Source organism: Takifugu rubripes, chromosome 2 (genome assembly GCF_901000725.2).
Source record: "Takifugu rubripes chromosome 2, fTakRub1.2, whole genome shotgun sequence".
In the NCBI taxonomy this organism is placed as follows: Eukaryota; Metazoa; Chordata; class Actinopteri; order Tetraodontiformes; family Tetraodontidae; genus Takifugu; species Takifugu rubripes.
Genome location: NC_042286.1, coordinates 9,266,414 through 9,282,148, shown reverse-complemented (window position 1 = coordinate 9,282,148; position 15,735 = coordinate 9,266,414). Strand labels below are relative to the sequence as shown.

At 44.0% G+C, this 15,735-nt stretch overlaps 1 protein-coding gene across 5 annotated transcripts; it reads right to left on the bottom strand.

Annotated features, from left to right (window-relative positions):
* Window positions 1–99: 99 nt before the first annotated feature.
* ktn1 (kinectin 1) lies at window positions 100–15,734 on the bottom strand. Of its 5 annotated transcripts, none has more exons than XM_029832614.1 (36): window positions 15,586–15,734; window positions 11,804–12,525; window positions 11,561–11,725; window positions 11,343–11,459; window positions 11,122–11,243; window positions 10,938–11,045; window positions 10,697–10,837; window positions 10,451–10,557; window positions 9,686–9,830; window positions 9,110–9,206; window positions 8,846–9,030; window positions 8,689–8,757; window positions 8,579–8,616; window positions 8,389–8,479; window positions 8,132–8,200; window positions 8,008–8,045; window positions 7,839–7,929; window positions 7,621–7,692; window positions 7,494–7,531; window positions 7,213–7,303; window positions 7,000–7,112; window positions 6,827–6,923; window positions 6,473–6,513; window positions 6,306–6,396; window positions 5,541–5,627; window positions 4,263–4,352; window positions 4,078–4,164; window positions 3,910–3,999; window positions 3,738–3,830; window positions 3,566–3,634; window positions 3,389–3,472; window positions 3,048–3,131; window positions 1,479–1,562; window positions 1,295–1,390; window positions 1,092–1,202; window positions 100–1,001 (listed from the first exon to the last, which is right to left on the bottom strand). In XM_029832614.1, exons 2-36 carry the CDS (start codon window positions 12,522–12,524, stop codon window positions 969–971), a joined length of 3,855 nt encoding a protein of 1,284 aa, XP_029688474.1. In that variant the 5' UTR covers window position 12,525; window positions 15,586–15,734; the 3' UTR covers window positions 100–968. The 5 variants fall into 5 exon arrangements, with proteins under 5 accessions (XP_029688474.1, XP_029688475.1, XP_029688476.1 ...); XM_029832615.1 differs by having other exon boundaries at window positions 10,938–11,042; XM_029832616.1 differs by lacking the exon at window positions 3,048–3,131.
* Window position 15,735: the final 1 nt, after the last annotated feature.

The following is a 15,735-nucleotide window of genomic DNA, read 5'->3' as shown; positions in this document are numbered from 1 at the left end:
AAAAAAGCAACAGCTTCACGACCTGACAAATGAGGTGTGCCGCCTCCTAGCGGCAGGACGGTATAGTGCGCCAGAAGAAAAGAAAGAAAGGAGGCTGTATATTTATCAAGCATCCCTTTTATTAACATCACCTGTTACAAAAAGAACAAATTATTCAGTGTTAGCAACAGTATTATGAGCGCTGATTATAGATGAGATGGGATGCTCATTCCTATAGTAGTTCGCAGTAGGATTAAAGACCTAAACACCATTAACCTGGCCTAGCCAGGGTCACGCTCCCTTCTGTCTGGAGGTGCGGTACAGACTTGACCACCAGTTTCCCGTGCATCTCCAAGGTTACAGCCATGCAGTGACCCTTCCCATCTCTCTTCTCCCTGCTTAATACTTAGCCAAAGTATGCATGGAGCTCTCAATTTAAAATTGTGCCGATGGTGATTGCTTTCTGTTTAGGAGGCAAACACATTCACCACAGAGAAGTACAGCAGGTCCTAACTGATACATAAAAATACATGAGAGAACAGAGACTAAAACCCAAGCTTTTAACAAATGTATATCACTCCCTTCTCCTGACAAAATGAACTGATCTATTCCAAAAGATTTCTCTGAAAAAAAAAAAACCCAAAGTATTTTGAACAGGAATGATTGCAACAGTTTAAAATATGCTTAATATCATCTTAAAAAACAGAATGAAAATAAACCGGTGAGGTTGATGAAGAGGAGGAATGTGGTGGGAGTGTAGTAATGTATAGTGGTGCGGGGTCAGGAGTGTTTGGAATTAACAGTAAGCTCTGTTGTGTCCCGTAAGAGTGGCTCCGCCATTGCCTCAGAGCCGGCCGAAGGCCACCTCCAGTACAGGTGACGTGACAAACATTGGTAAAGAGCGGGGGTCTTGTGTGATGGTGGTAGTGCTGAGACAGAAGTGGCCATTGTAGTGCAGTCTGCCTGGCTGCATGGGGGTCTAATTCCTCTCACTGTACCTTAGGCAAGACTTTGTCAGCCTCCTGGAGGAAAGCACATGTGTGTAAAGTGAAGATTTTATGAACATGCATCTAAACTTTTTCCCAATGAGTCATACTGGCAACTGTTCTTACCCCTTCTTGGCCCTTGGAAAGTTGCCGACTAACTGTTTGTAGCAACTGCTGCAGTTCTTTGACCGTTTGGTTCAGCCCGGCAGTCACTTTTTCCTTTTTATCGATCTCTTCCTGTTTGACAGAGAGGCAGACCGTTTACTTTGTACCAAAACTAAAGGCACAAAAGCAGATGCTGTTAACCAAAACCCGGCCGGGACTCTCACCGTCTGCGATGTCAGGCTGCTGTTCTCTATCAGTTCATCACTACTGTCTGTCACTTTGGAGAGCTCCTCGTGAATGAGGTCAAGCGACTGCTGGGCCTGGATTAAAACCATAAACACCTTCCGTTATCAGTGCGACCTCCAGATATGAAGATCATAAAAGCAGAGTAATAACGTCTTGCGTTACCTTATACAAGTCACCAGCCACCTTCTGCCTCTCATTCTCTTCCGTTTCCAGCTTAGACAGAGTTTCAGTGAGCTGGGTTTTCAGCTGCAATGAAAACAAACAGTCAGCCGACGCTCAGCAGCAGTTTACAGGTGGCATGAGGGGAAACCCTCCATTAGAATTTTGCAGCGGACAGGAGGACACCTTTCTGAGCATCGTGGGTCCAATAGAGAGCTCAATATTTGCACATCCTCAACAGTTTCAGTGCGTCCTACTTAGGCCATGTTGAAACCAGAAATAGAGTGGCAGCGTAGGTGTGGTTGGTGCAAGTGAGACAATGATTCATTTTCCAGGAAGCCATAACAAAGATTACAACACAGATACCTTTTACACCGACCGCCGTGGCAGTCGTTTATAACCTTATTAAGGGTGTTACGTGAAGCCTAGTTTACATGCTTAATGCAGTCTCTGGGGAAAATGAAGCAACATTTCACTGTAACTACATTTCTGACAACGCTGTGGTTCAGATGACTAGTAGACCCTGCCTTTAGAAAAACAGTTAGACGCTAATTTTAAACTCTGATTATGGTATGAAATTCCCAAAGGAGGCTTTAAGATTTTAGATACATTTCTGCCAAGTTATGTTTTCCTTTTCACAGGCTTGCAGCCACGTGATCACGTAACCTTTTCCGGCAGCCACAGAGGTCACTCTTCATGCTCTTTGGTAAATATCATTACATTTCTACAACTGCCGTCTTTGATAAATGTTTTTTAAAGTCTGCTCGCTTTTTTTAGGTTGCAATTTCTTTGCCCATTTGTGCTCTTTCACTCATATCCTTCAAGTTTATTGTTGACTTTTACAATTGGATGTCACTATATGTGCAAGTGATCTCATCATTTATGACTCGGGAAGGGCTCTTTCCAGACTGAGAGCACTTCCTCCAACATAATGGCTCGCCACAATTCTTTAAGGTTTTGATAATGTAATCCGACTGTTCAGTTTTGGTAGCTTCAGCAATATCCATAATGGACAACTACAAGCTTTTCCACAACCGCAGACCATCAATTTGTGTTGTATACACATTAAAGTAATTGCATACATCTTAAGTGGACTCTCCATTCAATTCAGGTGGTTACTTTTTTTGGTTGGACAGTAATAAAACACCAACTAAACCACAGAGAATTCACATTATAAAATACACCCAAATTAAAGCAGGAAAGCAACAACCAGAAGGCTGGAGAAGCAAGCAAGCGTGTGGTTTAGGTTGGGCAGGAAGATTACAACTAGTGAGGAGCATAGTCTGAAGTCTGCAGGGCAGAAGGAGGACTGTTGGTGAGCTATCTGGCCTGGTTAGATGCCAAAGAAGGAAAAGTTAAAAGTCCACTGAGAGCAAGTCATCATCCACAACCTCATGAGCCTGTTGCATTACAACCTTCATGGACCAAAAGCCTGAACACAACACTTGGTGTCAGGACTCGCCAGAGCACCGTCACTGAGGGTATGGATGATGAACCACAACTACAGAAGAGAAGACAAAGGCAACCCTGTGGCGGTAGACCAAGTGCACCAACTAGTGGGTGAACGCTTACCAAATTCAGCTCCTCATTCTGTCTGATAGCCTCAGTATATGAGCCATCAAGTTTGGTCTGCAATTCAGTCAACAGATCTTTGAGCTGAAATTAAGTGTGAGATTATGTGTTTATTGGAAGATTGTAGGTGCCATGTCCAAGACAGCACTGCTAGGACAAAGCTGTTCTGAATGATCAGCTGATGTAGCAAGTAGTCATTTAAAAATATGTATATATCACAAGATACTAAGAATGAGTCACGTTTGCACGAATCACAGTTCAGAGTAAAGTGTCCCCATGAGGCGATTCTCTTATCGGTGCCAGTAAACAGAGGAAGAACTTTTTTTTAGCACAAAGCTCACCTCCCGAACTTCAGTCACATAGGTGGCGCTCTCACGTTCTGCCCTCTCCAGCTCGGACTCCAGGTGCAGCTTTTCTCGTCTCAGCTGTAGGGCAGGAGGGAGGATAAGAGAAACGCACAAAAACAGAATGTCACAGGTTTGAACACCTATATAGAGATAAGATGAGCTAAGACTGACATTTTCCATTTCTGCTCCATCAGTAAGTCTTTCGACCTCTTGTTCCAAAGCTGCAACTCTCTGGCTCATCTAAGGCAAAAGACACAGGGATGTCCAATTAAAGGGTACAAAATCCAGGAATTTGAACACATCGTTGGTTTGGTATTTAGTTTGGAACTTATTGAACACACACCTCTCCCAGCTCTCCTTGCGTCTGCTCCAGCTTCATCCTCCAGCGAGACTCCTCCTGCTCCACACTACTCTGGAGCCGCTGCAGGATTCCCTCCTGTGATTGCAGCAGGAACGTGGCTTATTGTGGGTTCTTTGTGTTACCCTATATGTATATTACTAAAAATCTGCCTCACCGTCTCTGCTAAAACTTTCTTGTACGTCTCACAGTCTTTCTGTAGAATCCTTTGGGTTTCCTCAGCTTCTTTAAGCTTCTCAGAAAGTGCCTGGTAAGAGAGGTAAAAGTGTGAGTGGTAAAAACTAAATGAGGAAAAAAAGGTTTGACCTAATGTTAATGTTTCTACCTCATACTCCCCTGATGCAGGGGTGGATTGTGCAGCTGAGGTTTCAGCTACTGCCCTCTCAAAACTGCGGAGCCATTCCTGATGGCCCTAGTGCAGCGAGGAGGTAAACAGTAAGACAAACGTTAGCTGGATCTTAAAAATGGAAACAGTATGCAAAAAGCTCAGAAAACTCTCTCGGTGCATACCTGCTCATCGGGCAGAGGCACATTCGGCAGAAGTTTGTGCAAAGTTTCTCTACACTCAGCCTGAGACTGTTCCAGCGTGATCTGATTCTCCTGCACAGCAATGAGAGTGTAAAAGAGCAAAAGACAGGAGGTTGAGCGCCACCTGTTGGTTGGTAGATGCATCAGCAGTTTCAGAGAGAATGTCCAATGGTCTTTAGAGCAGATGACCACCGCCTTACTGCCCAAACAAACAAGGCACTGTCAAATCATCCACAGAGCTGCAATCAATGCTAAAGAGTGGTTCATTTACCATCGAGCGGGGCTTTTCAGAGAAGCTGAATGAATGGTGTCGCACTCCTTTAAATGACACCATTAAATAAATAATCTTTCAACAAGCAAACCCACACAAACATCAAATTCACAGCACATTACATGCTGTGCCTCTGCAACCTTTCTGAACCTGTACCGCACGTCATACACTTCAAAATATACATACGAGACCCCGAATAATACGAGAGCTTTATGTATCGTGACACCGAGGCCTGAAGGGAGAGCGTATGCCATCCAGAGTGACACACAAGGCAGCTTTCAGACGTGCGTGTTGTCACAGCCAGTGTGCACAGAGAGCTGCCAAAGAAGTCCCCAGCTTAGAAAAGCAAAGGTGTTTTCTACCCGCACAGAAGTAAAGCATCTGCTGCGTTGACTATATAGTTCGTAACTTCCACTATTGTACAGGAGAGAAGGACAAAGTGACATATTAGCATTCTAGATGAACAAATAGATACTACAAACGGATTTTTGCATTGCACGACATTAACATGTAGTTATCGCTGAAATAAAATAAAAAAGGAAGTAGACAGATTTTATTGTCAACCATGACAGCATGGATGTCAAAGCAGAATATGGGGAAAAAAGTCATGCTGGAAATGAGTCACATGACAGGTAGACAGACTGCAAAATGATTACCAGAAATCTCAACGTAATCACTTTTAGATCACTGCACACTCATTTCCAAGTATCAGCTGCATCTTTGGCCAGAGAAATTCATTTCAGAGCTTAAAGGAAAAAGGCAGCAGTTGAAGGAACAAAATATTTGCCCAAGTCTGAGAGTGAAGTAGCAACGTCAGAGACATCTGAACACATAGCCAATTCAAAACATGACTGCCAGACAGGAGGAAGAGCACGAGGAAGGTAAATGAGTATGCAGCTTTATAATGGATGATGGCAGGAAAAGAAATCTCACTGAGTTAATTCCAATTGGAACTAGAGAGAGTAGCAGACTGAGGTGGGATGTCGAACCTTGGCGGCTTGGCTGAGTTTCCCTTGAAGCATGGACTCCGTGGCTGACAGAGCTTCCATAGCGCTCCAGTTTTTCTCCCGAAGCTCCTGTTTTGGTCAGTTCCAAAGAGATACTACTTTCAGTTCAGCCCCCCGTGTTAAATGCATTCAGTGACCCTCAAAGTGTGACAGCGTAAAAGGACAAACAGAGCGCACATCTCATCCTTAAATCAACAAGTGTAACTTTTCAGCCATGCACCGAGTGCTAAAATTATGAACAAATATCCCAGAGTTGGTGTCTCTCACCCTGAGGGAGTACAAGCCTCATGTACAGTATTAAAATCAAGTCAAGCAGCAACAGTGTTATTTACAGTAAAAATAAAACTGTATAGTAAACAAGTCTCACGACCACATATGAAAACAAATATTACTGTAAAAAGTAGGGGATTTATGGTGCTGTGAAGCACCCTCAAGCACAGACAAGCTACCAAAAACCATAAACAGTCAGGCAATAGCAGGCAGAACAAGAGTAGGCTTGAAGCTCTGTTATGCAACATTTAGCTAAAGCAATCCAAATCACAATAGATATCTGTGCTGATCGCGAAAGCAAAACCTAAGTTAAAAGAAAGCTTTCCTGTTTTCTGCCAGAAGAAGAAAGAAATTACAGTCAGTAGACAATGAATGCATGTACTTTAAAGGATGTCTTGGAGTGTCACATAAAGGATGGCGCTGGAAGCGTGGCAGGGTTTGTCATACGTTTTCAGGACAAGACCGCAGGAAACCTACATTGTTCTTTCTCCTGTGAAGCTCCAGGGAGTCTCTCATCTCGGCCAGCTCACTCTGCAGCTCTGACACCTGCTTCTCCTTCTCCCGCAGCCTGGCAGACAACACAAGTGCTCACAATGCAAGTCTCACAAAAGAGAAATTCTTATGTGTTGTGAAAAAGGACTCACAACGTCTGAAACTCTGGGGAAGGCACTGCTGCGCAGGACCGCTGTTGGAAAAATGTAATAAAGGAGCTCAATTAAAAGCAAGAAATAAAAAGTGTAATTATAATGTTCATACAAAAAGTGCTTTGCACATTTCCAATATCCATCCATCACTGCTGCCCTCCTAGAGGTACAAGTTTGGTTTGCATGGGCAACAAATATGAAGACGCATCAAAGAGGACATGATGAAAAATGAGGAAGGCTAAAACACCTTCAGTCGGGTGAGGAATGAAAAGTTCAAATCAATAAAACTGTTCTAGACAGTGTTATGTCACATTAACATTTTCTGGAGTGTGTTGTTTTGAGCTTCTTATTCACCTGCTGATTTAGCAGCTCCGTGTTTTCACTCAGCTCCTTAGTTCTTGTCTCCAGCTCAGCCTGCAGCATCTGGAACTCCTGGTCCTTCAAAGCTAACCTACAGGTGAGATAAGCAAATATTTAGTCTCATCTAGAAATGATTCTGTGGAGAGACATTTATCTGTGTTACTAACTGATCCTGAAGTTCCTGGAGCTGAGCAGCAGACCTGCTCTGCTCTTCTGACACCTTCGCCTGCCTCAGCTCTTCCATCTCTGTCTTCAGGGCAGCCAACTGTTGCTCCAGTGTCTGAAAAATAAAAAGGATTCAAAACAAGAAGTCAGACTCTGCACCATGAACAGGAAAGAGGAAGGAAAAATATCCATAAAGAACATAGAAAAAGCCACACCCCGGCCATCTTCTCTCTGGCTGAACAGTTGTCCTTTGCTGTCTGTAGACTCTCCTCTATTGATTTTAGCTTCACATCCTTCTCTTGCATCCTGTTATTAAAAATGAAAGATTGATTAAATATCAATCCAACCAAAGCCATTTAAAGAAGATCCAGCCCCATATGCCAATGAGCTACAACTACGCACATCCATTCATCCATGTCTCTAATGGGTAAAGTACAGTATTATCTAGACCATTATAACAGTCCAAGAATACCAAAGTCAGCCTCATTGAACTCACTTGCTCTCCATTTCTTTCAGTGTCAGCTCTGATGATGCCTGCGTTTAGAGAAAGACAAGAACAAAGAACAAATTAACAGAGAAATGAATACAGGCAGCCGGAGTAGCTCTCCTTTCACACAGCTCACCTCTTTTTCTCCTGACCTTCTCTTTACCGCTTTCATTTCCTGTCTTAGTGCTTCATTCTCGTCTCTTGCCATCTACCAGACAAACCAAAATAGAATTTGATAGACACTGAGGTCACTTTAAAAGGGCCAAGACCAGAAATTTAATCTTACATGTTTTCAAACAGTTCTTGACTCTTTCATATACTGTATGTATTCTTGTATTTCTCAACAAAACCCACCTTGAGTTCCTCCTCTTTATTAGCCACCTCAATTAACCCCTTCTCCAGCAAACTCTCCACAGTTTTCATGTTCTCTTCTTTCTCCCGGGCGCTGGACACAAAAGTCACCTTTTTTACCTTTATTCAAACGAACGGAGATATCCGACGATAAAAACACTCTCACACACACCTTTTCTGGATCTGGTCCATGGCCAGTTGTGAGGCAGCCTGCACGGGAAAGACAAGTGAGTAAGGAGACACTGTCCAGCCCAGGAGAAATGCTACATTTCTAAAAGCCAAAGAAGGTTTCTGACCTGATCAGAAATCTGTGCCTGCAGTTTCTGAACCTCTGCCTTCAGTGACATGTTGTCGTTATGCAAAGCCTGTCCAAGAAAAGACCGCAGATGATGAATGACAGTAATTATCAGGAGGAGACTAAACGGTTTCTAGTAAGCAACATGAGCAAAGGCTCCGCTCCACTGAAAGGTCATATATTATTCATAAATAGCTACAGCACACTGACCAGATATGACTGACAGGATCACTTAGGGGGGTGCTGATGGTCACAAACCTGCATTTTAGTTTCCCTGTTGGCTCCACAGCTTCTCTCAGAATTCAGAGAATCCTCCAAACTCTTCCTTTGCAATTCCTTGTCAGCCAATCTTAACATGGACACAAGATGGGACAGCAGAGAATACATGTCTCAGCACCATCACTTAATTTATTGTACAGCTGCAAACGAGGGAAAACCAAACACTCACAGCTTCTGAATCTCCTCGATGTGGGACACATGGCTGGCCTAAATGAGAGGAAACTTAGTAGCCTATGTAGGATTCCATATAAAACACTGATAACAGAGGTCAAAGGGTACCTGGGAGGAGATCTGGGCCTGCATTTTCTCATTCTGGACCTGAAGATCTTTATTTTCATTCATAAGTTCCTGTTAAACAGCGTGCGAGTTGCTCTGGTTACAACCGGCTTCACACATTTCCCCGTTGACGTTTTCCCGTGCGTTTTGTGTAGCTGACCTGAACCCGGGCCTGCAGCGACTCATCGGGTATACTGTGCTGGGACACCTCCATGAACTCCACAACTCGCTGTTCCAGTCGCTCTTTAGACACCATTGCTTCAGTCAGACTGCTGTGTAGAGTCTGAATCTCCTTAATTTTGTTATTCATCTCCGATTCTGCCGTCATCAGCTGGCTGTGGAGCTCTGAGGCCAAATACAGAGTTGCCGTTAAGTCATTTGACATAGTAAAGTTTAGAAGAACAGGAATGTTATTTGAGATCACCTTGATTTGAGGCCTGGATCTTCTCTCGCTCAGCATTGACAGTGTGGAGAAAGTTATTTAGTTCCTCCCAACGTCTCTTAGCATCCTGCAGTTGGGCCTGGAGAGGGAGAGAACCGTGTTGAATTGCATTACTTTGTCATCGTCCCGGAAACTGATGCCGGGGTACTACAAACTGTACTACAAAAATATTATACAAGTAATAAAATGAATGAAGGTCCACCTGTCTGGGACCAAAATGGCAACATTGTTGTTGACATCATTTAATTGCTTTTTTAAAATAAATGTTCTTTCATGACAGGAAAGGATCTGGGTGTCCATCAGGAAATATGCTCCTTATACAATACACAAAACACTCAAACATCTCAGCTTCCAAAGCCAACACAATTGTTGCCTTTCCCACACCCCTCCCAAGGACTCCATTATAATCTCCACCCATTTCCCTTATAACCCTGTCCTCCACCCAGCCAGATTGGAAGCTGCGCAGGACAGGTATTTTAGGGTTTAGCAAATTTTTGCCCGGGCTGCAAGAAACTGCAACACAAGCTAAATAAACACTGCACATCTGGATGAACGCACCTCCAGCTGGGACACGTTCTGCTTATAGTTGACCTCCAGTGACTTCCTCTGGTGTTCCTCCTGCTGCAGCTTGCTGTTGCTGTCTGCCAGTTCTTTCATCAGTCCTGCATACTCAGAGCGCAGTTTGTTCAGCTCCGCCGAGTTCCTGTTGCACACATGTGCACACACACAAACACAAGTGAAGCAGAAGTGCTCAGTAAAAAAGAATTATGACTGGGTGTTATTGATCAAGCGTAGCAATTAAAAAGGTGCTGAGCAGGATATTTGCAAGTGCATCTGTGTCAGAGAGGAAATGAATGTGAGCTTAACTTTTAATATCAACTGGATCAACAGATGAGGACATTCTGATGAGTCTAAATTCTGTCCATGTGTCATTTTAGTTTCCATCTTTACATAAGAAAGGGAGTTTTTCTTGTAAACTGTATTATTACAAAATATTCAAAATAGCCGGTATTCCAGAGACAAGTTTATTGTGCTGTAATGACCATTTGTCATGTGTGCTTGCGCCTGCTCTAACACAAAGTCAACATCACACTCTGATGTTTAGCTTTGCTAAATACTATTATTTGCAGTGTTTCAATGAGCATTGGTCCTTTTTTGTTTTCCTGATGCGTCATAACGCCTTTGAGGTTTTATTATCATAGTAAATGAATGGAATAAGGCCTCCCCAACTGGAGGTGATTCACTAGATTGATCAGCTGCTCAGAGAATTCAACAAACTGACACGAGCACGTCTGCTAGTCTGGCAGAAAACACAACACTGACTTGCTCTCCATCTGGTTGGTGGCAGAGCTGACTGCATCCCTCAGGATGCCGTTCTCCTGCTGCAGTCGGGTAATTTGGCCTTCCAACTGCTCTCTCACCTGCTGAAACTACAAAACAACAACAGGAGGCAGTCTTCAGCAAATTAGTAAAGGTTTTTATGTTGGCAAAGGTTTTAAATTCCTGGTTTTATACTTGATGTGGGTGCCAAGGCAACTGGAAAAGAAACAACAAATGTGGAGCCCTCACTTTTATCTGCATGGTCTGGAGTTCCTGATAGCTGCCCTGTGCTTTGGCCTGCATGCTGCCCAGCTCTTTTTCCATGGCTGCACGCTGTTCCCTCACCACTGTCTCTACCCGGGTGGTCTTTTGCTTCTCCACTTGAAGCTCCTAAAGGATGGCATAAAATATTTGGTCAAAATATGTTAAATATGAACCATAATTTAAGTCCCGTCATGTCATGTGCCGAGTGGAACGTAAAAGTCTGAACCTGACTGAGCTGTTTCACTTTGTCCTTGGCAATGGAGGCCTCCTCCTGCAGAGTTGACAGGAGCCTCTCTCGTTCCTGTGCAGCAGGGTCGGGCCGTGTTACAGACTGCTGATGAGACACGCGTAAGTTGCAGCATATCCATGACACTTTAACAACTGACAATTATATCACAATAATATCGCACTTTGTGCCAGGCCTCCATGGCACTGGGACTCTTCTGTTGGAGGACAGCCATCAAACTGCCTGCCTCAGCCTCTGTCAGGGTCAGACTGGACAGACTAGACAGCAGCTCCTTCAGCTTTGCCTCTGCGGGAATCCATAGGAACAGGGGGTGTCATTCCTACAGTCTAACATTGGCTTATCTGCATCATTACAGAAGAAAGAGAAAAACAACTATTAATTAACCTTTGTCAGCCTCTTTTTTCTGTTTCTTCACACTTGCTTTGGATGGGACATTATCGTTAGGTGGCGTCTGGTGGTTGGTGGAGGTTGCCGAGTCAGGCAGAATTTGTGGTTCCACGACTGGATTTAAGAAGAAAGTTTTCATTTAAAAAGGCAACGGCTGTAGAATTCTGCATCAGAGCATACGAAACACATATTCTTGACCAATGAATAATCAGTACCATGTTCCGTCTTCTGCTTCTTAGCAGAGTTCTTCTTTTTGCCACTGGTGGGGGGTGATGTGGGGGCTGAACCATCCGGGACTTTGGTTTCAGCCACGATGAGCGGTTCCTTCTTCACTGGGGGCGGGGCTTGCTCCGTCTTAGGCTCTGGTTGTTGGTTTCCCACTAGAAGAAATAAAGAAAATAGCATTTCATGAATAATTAACTCCAGCTGATGACACGGAGTTCTGACTGGCTACTAACCTGATTCTGCCTTTTGCTTCTTCTTCTCCTTTTTCTTCGCAGACACAGGGGGTGTAAGAGCCTGGGGAGGTGCCTGAGCGGTTTGCACCGGAATCTGAACCTCAAGCTGGACAGTGGAAGGATTGGGGAGTGTGCTAACAGCCTGAGGTTGCTCAGCTTTTGGAGTGACAGACTTTGAGCCATTCATTTCTGGCTCTCCAGAAGTGGTGTCATTAGCTGCAGCTGCATCACTAGCAGCAGGATTAGCATTAGCAGCAGCTGCAGCGGCGGCCGCAGCCGCCCTGGCAGCCTTTTTCTCCTTTTTCTTCCTCTCCCTCAACCCGGTGGGTGCTTCAGGCGTAACAGAAACAGGTACGTAAGCAGAAGTCGTCAATGGAGTTGCATCACACGCAACAACTGGCGTGGGTTCCTCTTCGACCTCCGGGGCGGGACCGTTTCCACCGTCATTCCCGTCGAAATCCCTCAGATCCTCTTCCGACTCTCCTCCTCCGCCACCTCCTCCGCCGCTGGCACTTTCCTTCTTCTTGCTCTTCTTCTTTTCGTTCTTCTTACGGGTGTCTGGTTTAGATGGTGGCAGCTTGAGGTCACGTTTTTGCTTTGCCAACACTTCATCGTAGGAGGTTTCCTTCATGAAGAGCCAGAAGAAGAGGAACATGAGGGCGATGACCAGGGAAGGGGCCAGGATGAGAAGGTACTGAGAGTCATAGATATCCACTGCCATTCTGAAGACAAAAGAGAAATAAAATAGTTCTTAGAGGAAGCCAAGTGATTCTCAGGTTTCATGTCAGCGTCATGCATTTGCCGCTGCATCAAACTCCCACCAGTTTGCAGGCTTGTGATTCACTTGTGGTGGACACACCGGTGAAGAATGCCAGAAGTGTGTGCCCTACTGTGACACCTTCCTGTGACTAATTAACCCATTTACTGCTGGAATGTTCCAAATGAGTTTTGGAACATTCCTCCATGGTCTTTTTCTTCCCTGACACCAGAGATCTGAAACACTCACATGCAGAATTTTTTACCAGGGATGAGGAAACAATACGACAACCGTCATACTACTATAGAAATATAGGGATTCAAATACATATATGCAGGAAGAAAATAGAGTCCTTATTAGATAACAATGAAAATAAATTGCATGAGAGAACAACAGAGAGACACGCCCCTTAAAAAGAGGCCTCTGATGTCTCATTTACTCACTTCCTTTCTCCACCCCTACAAGGATGAGATGAAGCCATTACAACTTGCTTCAGGGGGATGAGTTAGCAAGAGGCAAAGATACACTCGTGTGACACACACATGGGTTTGCTACAGCTATAGTGGTATAGACGCCCTTAATGTGTGTATGTGTGTCCTCAGAAAGGCTCAGAAACTGCATTTTGTCCTTGTTAATGAGTGAGTTCTGAAACTGAAGCTAATGTGTTTGCATGAATGACGCATTCCTGACATGGAAGGAAGGGCTGAGTGATATCACCCAACTGTCATGGAAATGATTTAACCAACATCTCACATTAGCCTCCGAGTAACCGTAGATTCTGTCACATAAAAGGTGTATTGTGCAGTACTTCTCCATGTTGTGCTTAGCCCCTAGTAATGACAGCAGCGTTACACTCTCATACGAGAGCGCAGTTTACCCTGACACAGTAAATACCTCCCTACACATAGTGTGCACGTCCAGGAGTCAGCCTCATAGACTACAACTCCTTAATCACTGGGATTAAGCAGATTAGCCACGATAATACTTTTAAGAGCAACTTTTACACGGGAGGCCTCTCAGAAGACCGACAGACTTATATTGTAACATTGACCCCGTTTCTCCCACAGCCTGAAAACAAATTCATCTACAACCCGTTAATATGTTCATATTATGTTAATATGTTCATAGCCTGAGCCTCAATTTATAATAATAACTGTTGGATAATTGACAGCAACCTTAACCTTTCAATAACCAAGTCAGTTCAAGTGAGACTAAAATCAACACCTGAAGAAATTCACAAGACTTTATTATTTGACTTTATAATAAAAATGTTTTCACATCAAATGGAGAGATCTTGTGATCTGATAACATCACTGCCCAAATCTTCGGCTAGTTTGCAGTGAAACAGACAAAAAAAAGACAAAAGGGAATTCCATTAAGTTTCCTCCCATGTTAGAAGTGGAGCAGCTCTTAAAACAACATTTGTTCACTGGGCGGATGGTCTAAAGGCTTTACAGCTGAAGCTGCACAAGTTTCCTTGTGCAGATCGAGCCTTGTCCCAGCATCGAAATGAGCCTGGGGAACAAAGCGCTCTCGGGCTGTTAGCTCTCCGGAATCTACCCGCTTGGCTGCTCGGCCAGACCTTCTGTTTTGACAAGCCTGAACAGCGACTACTCATATCTAACAGTCCCAAAAAGCTACTGACCGGGCCATACCATGTTAAAACACTATAGCATTGATAAAAGTACAGAAAGTAGTACTTTTATGACTAACTGGCAACAACACACAATATACATTATGCATACCCCAAACCACAGCCATATTTAAGCATTAGGGAGCCCACATATGCATATAAAATCTAATTTAAAAAAACAGTGGCCATAGTAGCAAAAGCATCAGCAATCACAACGCAGGACTACATGAAGTGTCCAAGTCAACATCATTACTAAAGAACGTTTAAAAGGACTCATCAAGAAGTCCAAATCCTGTCTTAATGCAACATCAGGGACACCCGAGCTGCCCTGGAAGTCAATCAGCAGAGGCCACAGTTTATAATGCACCATTATCTGCTATCAGATAATAAACTGAATAAATAAAAACTGATAAGGGATGGTTGATTGAAATAGAGTCCTCCACCCTTTAAAGTTACTCCACAAGACTTGATTTCTCAGTACACTCCGCACTAATAGAGAAACATTAAGAAAACATTGTGCAGTTGTTGGGATCGCTGTCGGAGAAAGAAAAGGGATCGTTTAGTAACGTTTTATATGAACGAAAAGAAATGTCAAACATTTTTAAAGGGCTTGTCCAGCCGGCACCCCACAAGGCCACCATATCTGAGCAGCAAAAGCCTCAACCACTTAGGTCGGCTCGAAATTTCGGCCTTGTACATTCTAGGGAAATACGATCCCTAGTGATACAAGTCCGTATGTTGGGAATATATGCTATCAGTTATAGCCGGTAATTTAAAAACAAAACAAAAAACGGAAGCTATTTTTTTTGTAATCGCATCAGCTAACTTAGCCCAGCTAGCTCACAAAAAACACGTTATCAAGAGAACAAGTCCATGTCAAGCACCTCTTCGTTTAAAAACGTGAATTAATGCTTCCACTAATAGAAAAAGGTTGTGTGATCTCGTGGAAAGAAAGGGGGTTGTATGATAAGAGTTTAATCTATTCAGAAAGCTCTTAAATCGCCGGGACGCTAAGGCTGGCCACTATGAATGAGCTAGCGAACGATCAGGTTAGCTTCCTGTCGTTAGCGGCCAATCCAATTACTACAGAGAAAGTCTCCCACGAAAGAAGTGAGCGGCTAGAACATTAACATCAACACAGAAGTTTGTGTCTGTTTTAGGCTCTTCCCCGGAGGCGTGCACGTCTGTCCACACGGGCCTCGACGTGCTGGCGACACTGCTTCCCTGTCATCAAATCTCTGTCCGAGAGTGCTGCTTATTTTTAAAGAGGCTGCTCAGAGGCCTGGATAAAGTGTTTAGCACCACCGAGACTGGACCGAAAGAACCTTCGGCCTGGAACATTCGCAATTTCGCTTTGAAAAAAACCCTTGAAACAAAACAACAAAGGCATACCTGTAGCTTGAGGTCGCCGGTTCCTGAAGTGGTGAAATGACGCTCTCCGCTTTGACTCTGGCGTTCCTGCCTCCCGGGGCAGCTCCAGCCTGGCTTTCTGTTTCTGCGCTGTCAGACTCTAGTTTCTAGTTCGTAGGGGCGGGTCAAAAA

Excerpts from the sequence above, each read along its gene's own strand:
- ktn1 (XM_029832614.1), bottom strand. The coding sequence starts at position 12,524 with ATGGCAGTGGATATCTATGACTCTCAGTACCTTCTCATCCTGGCCCCT. Across the intron at positions 6,924-6,999 it reads CTCCAGGAACTTCAGGATCA|GTTAGCTTTGAAGGACCAGG; the intron begins GTTAGTAACACA and ends TCTCACCTGTAG. Across the intron at positions 4,000-4,077 it reads CTGCATCAGGGGAGTATGAG|GCACTTTCTGAGAAGCTTAA; the intron begins GTAGAAACATTA and ends CTCTCTTACCAG.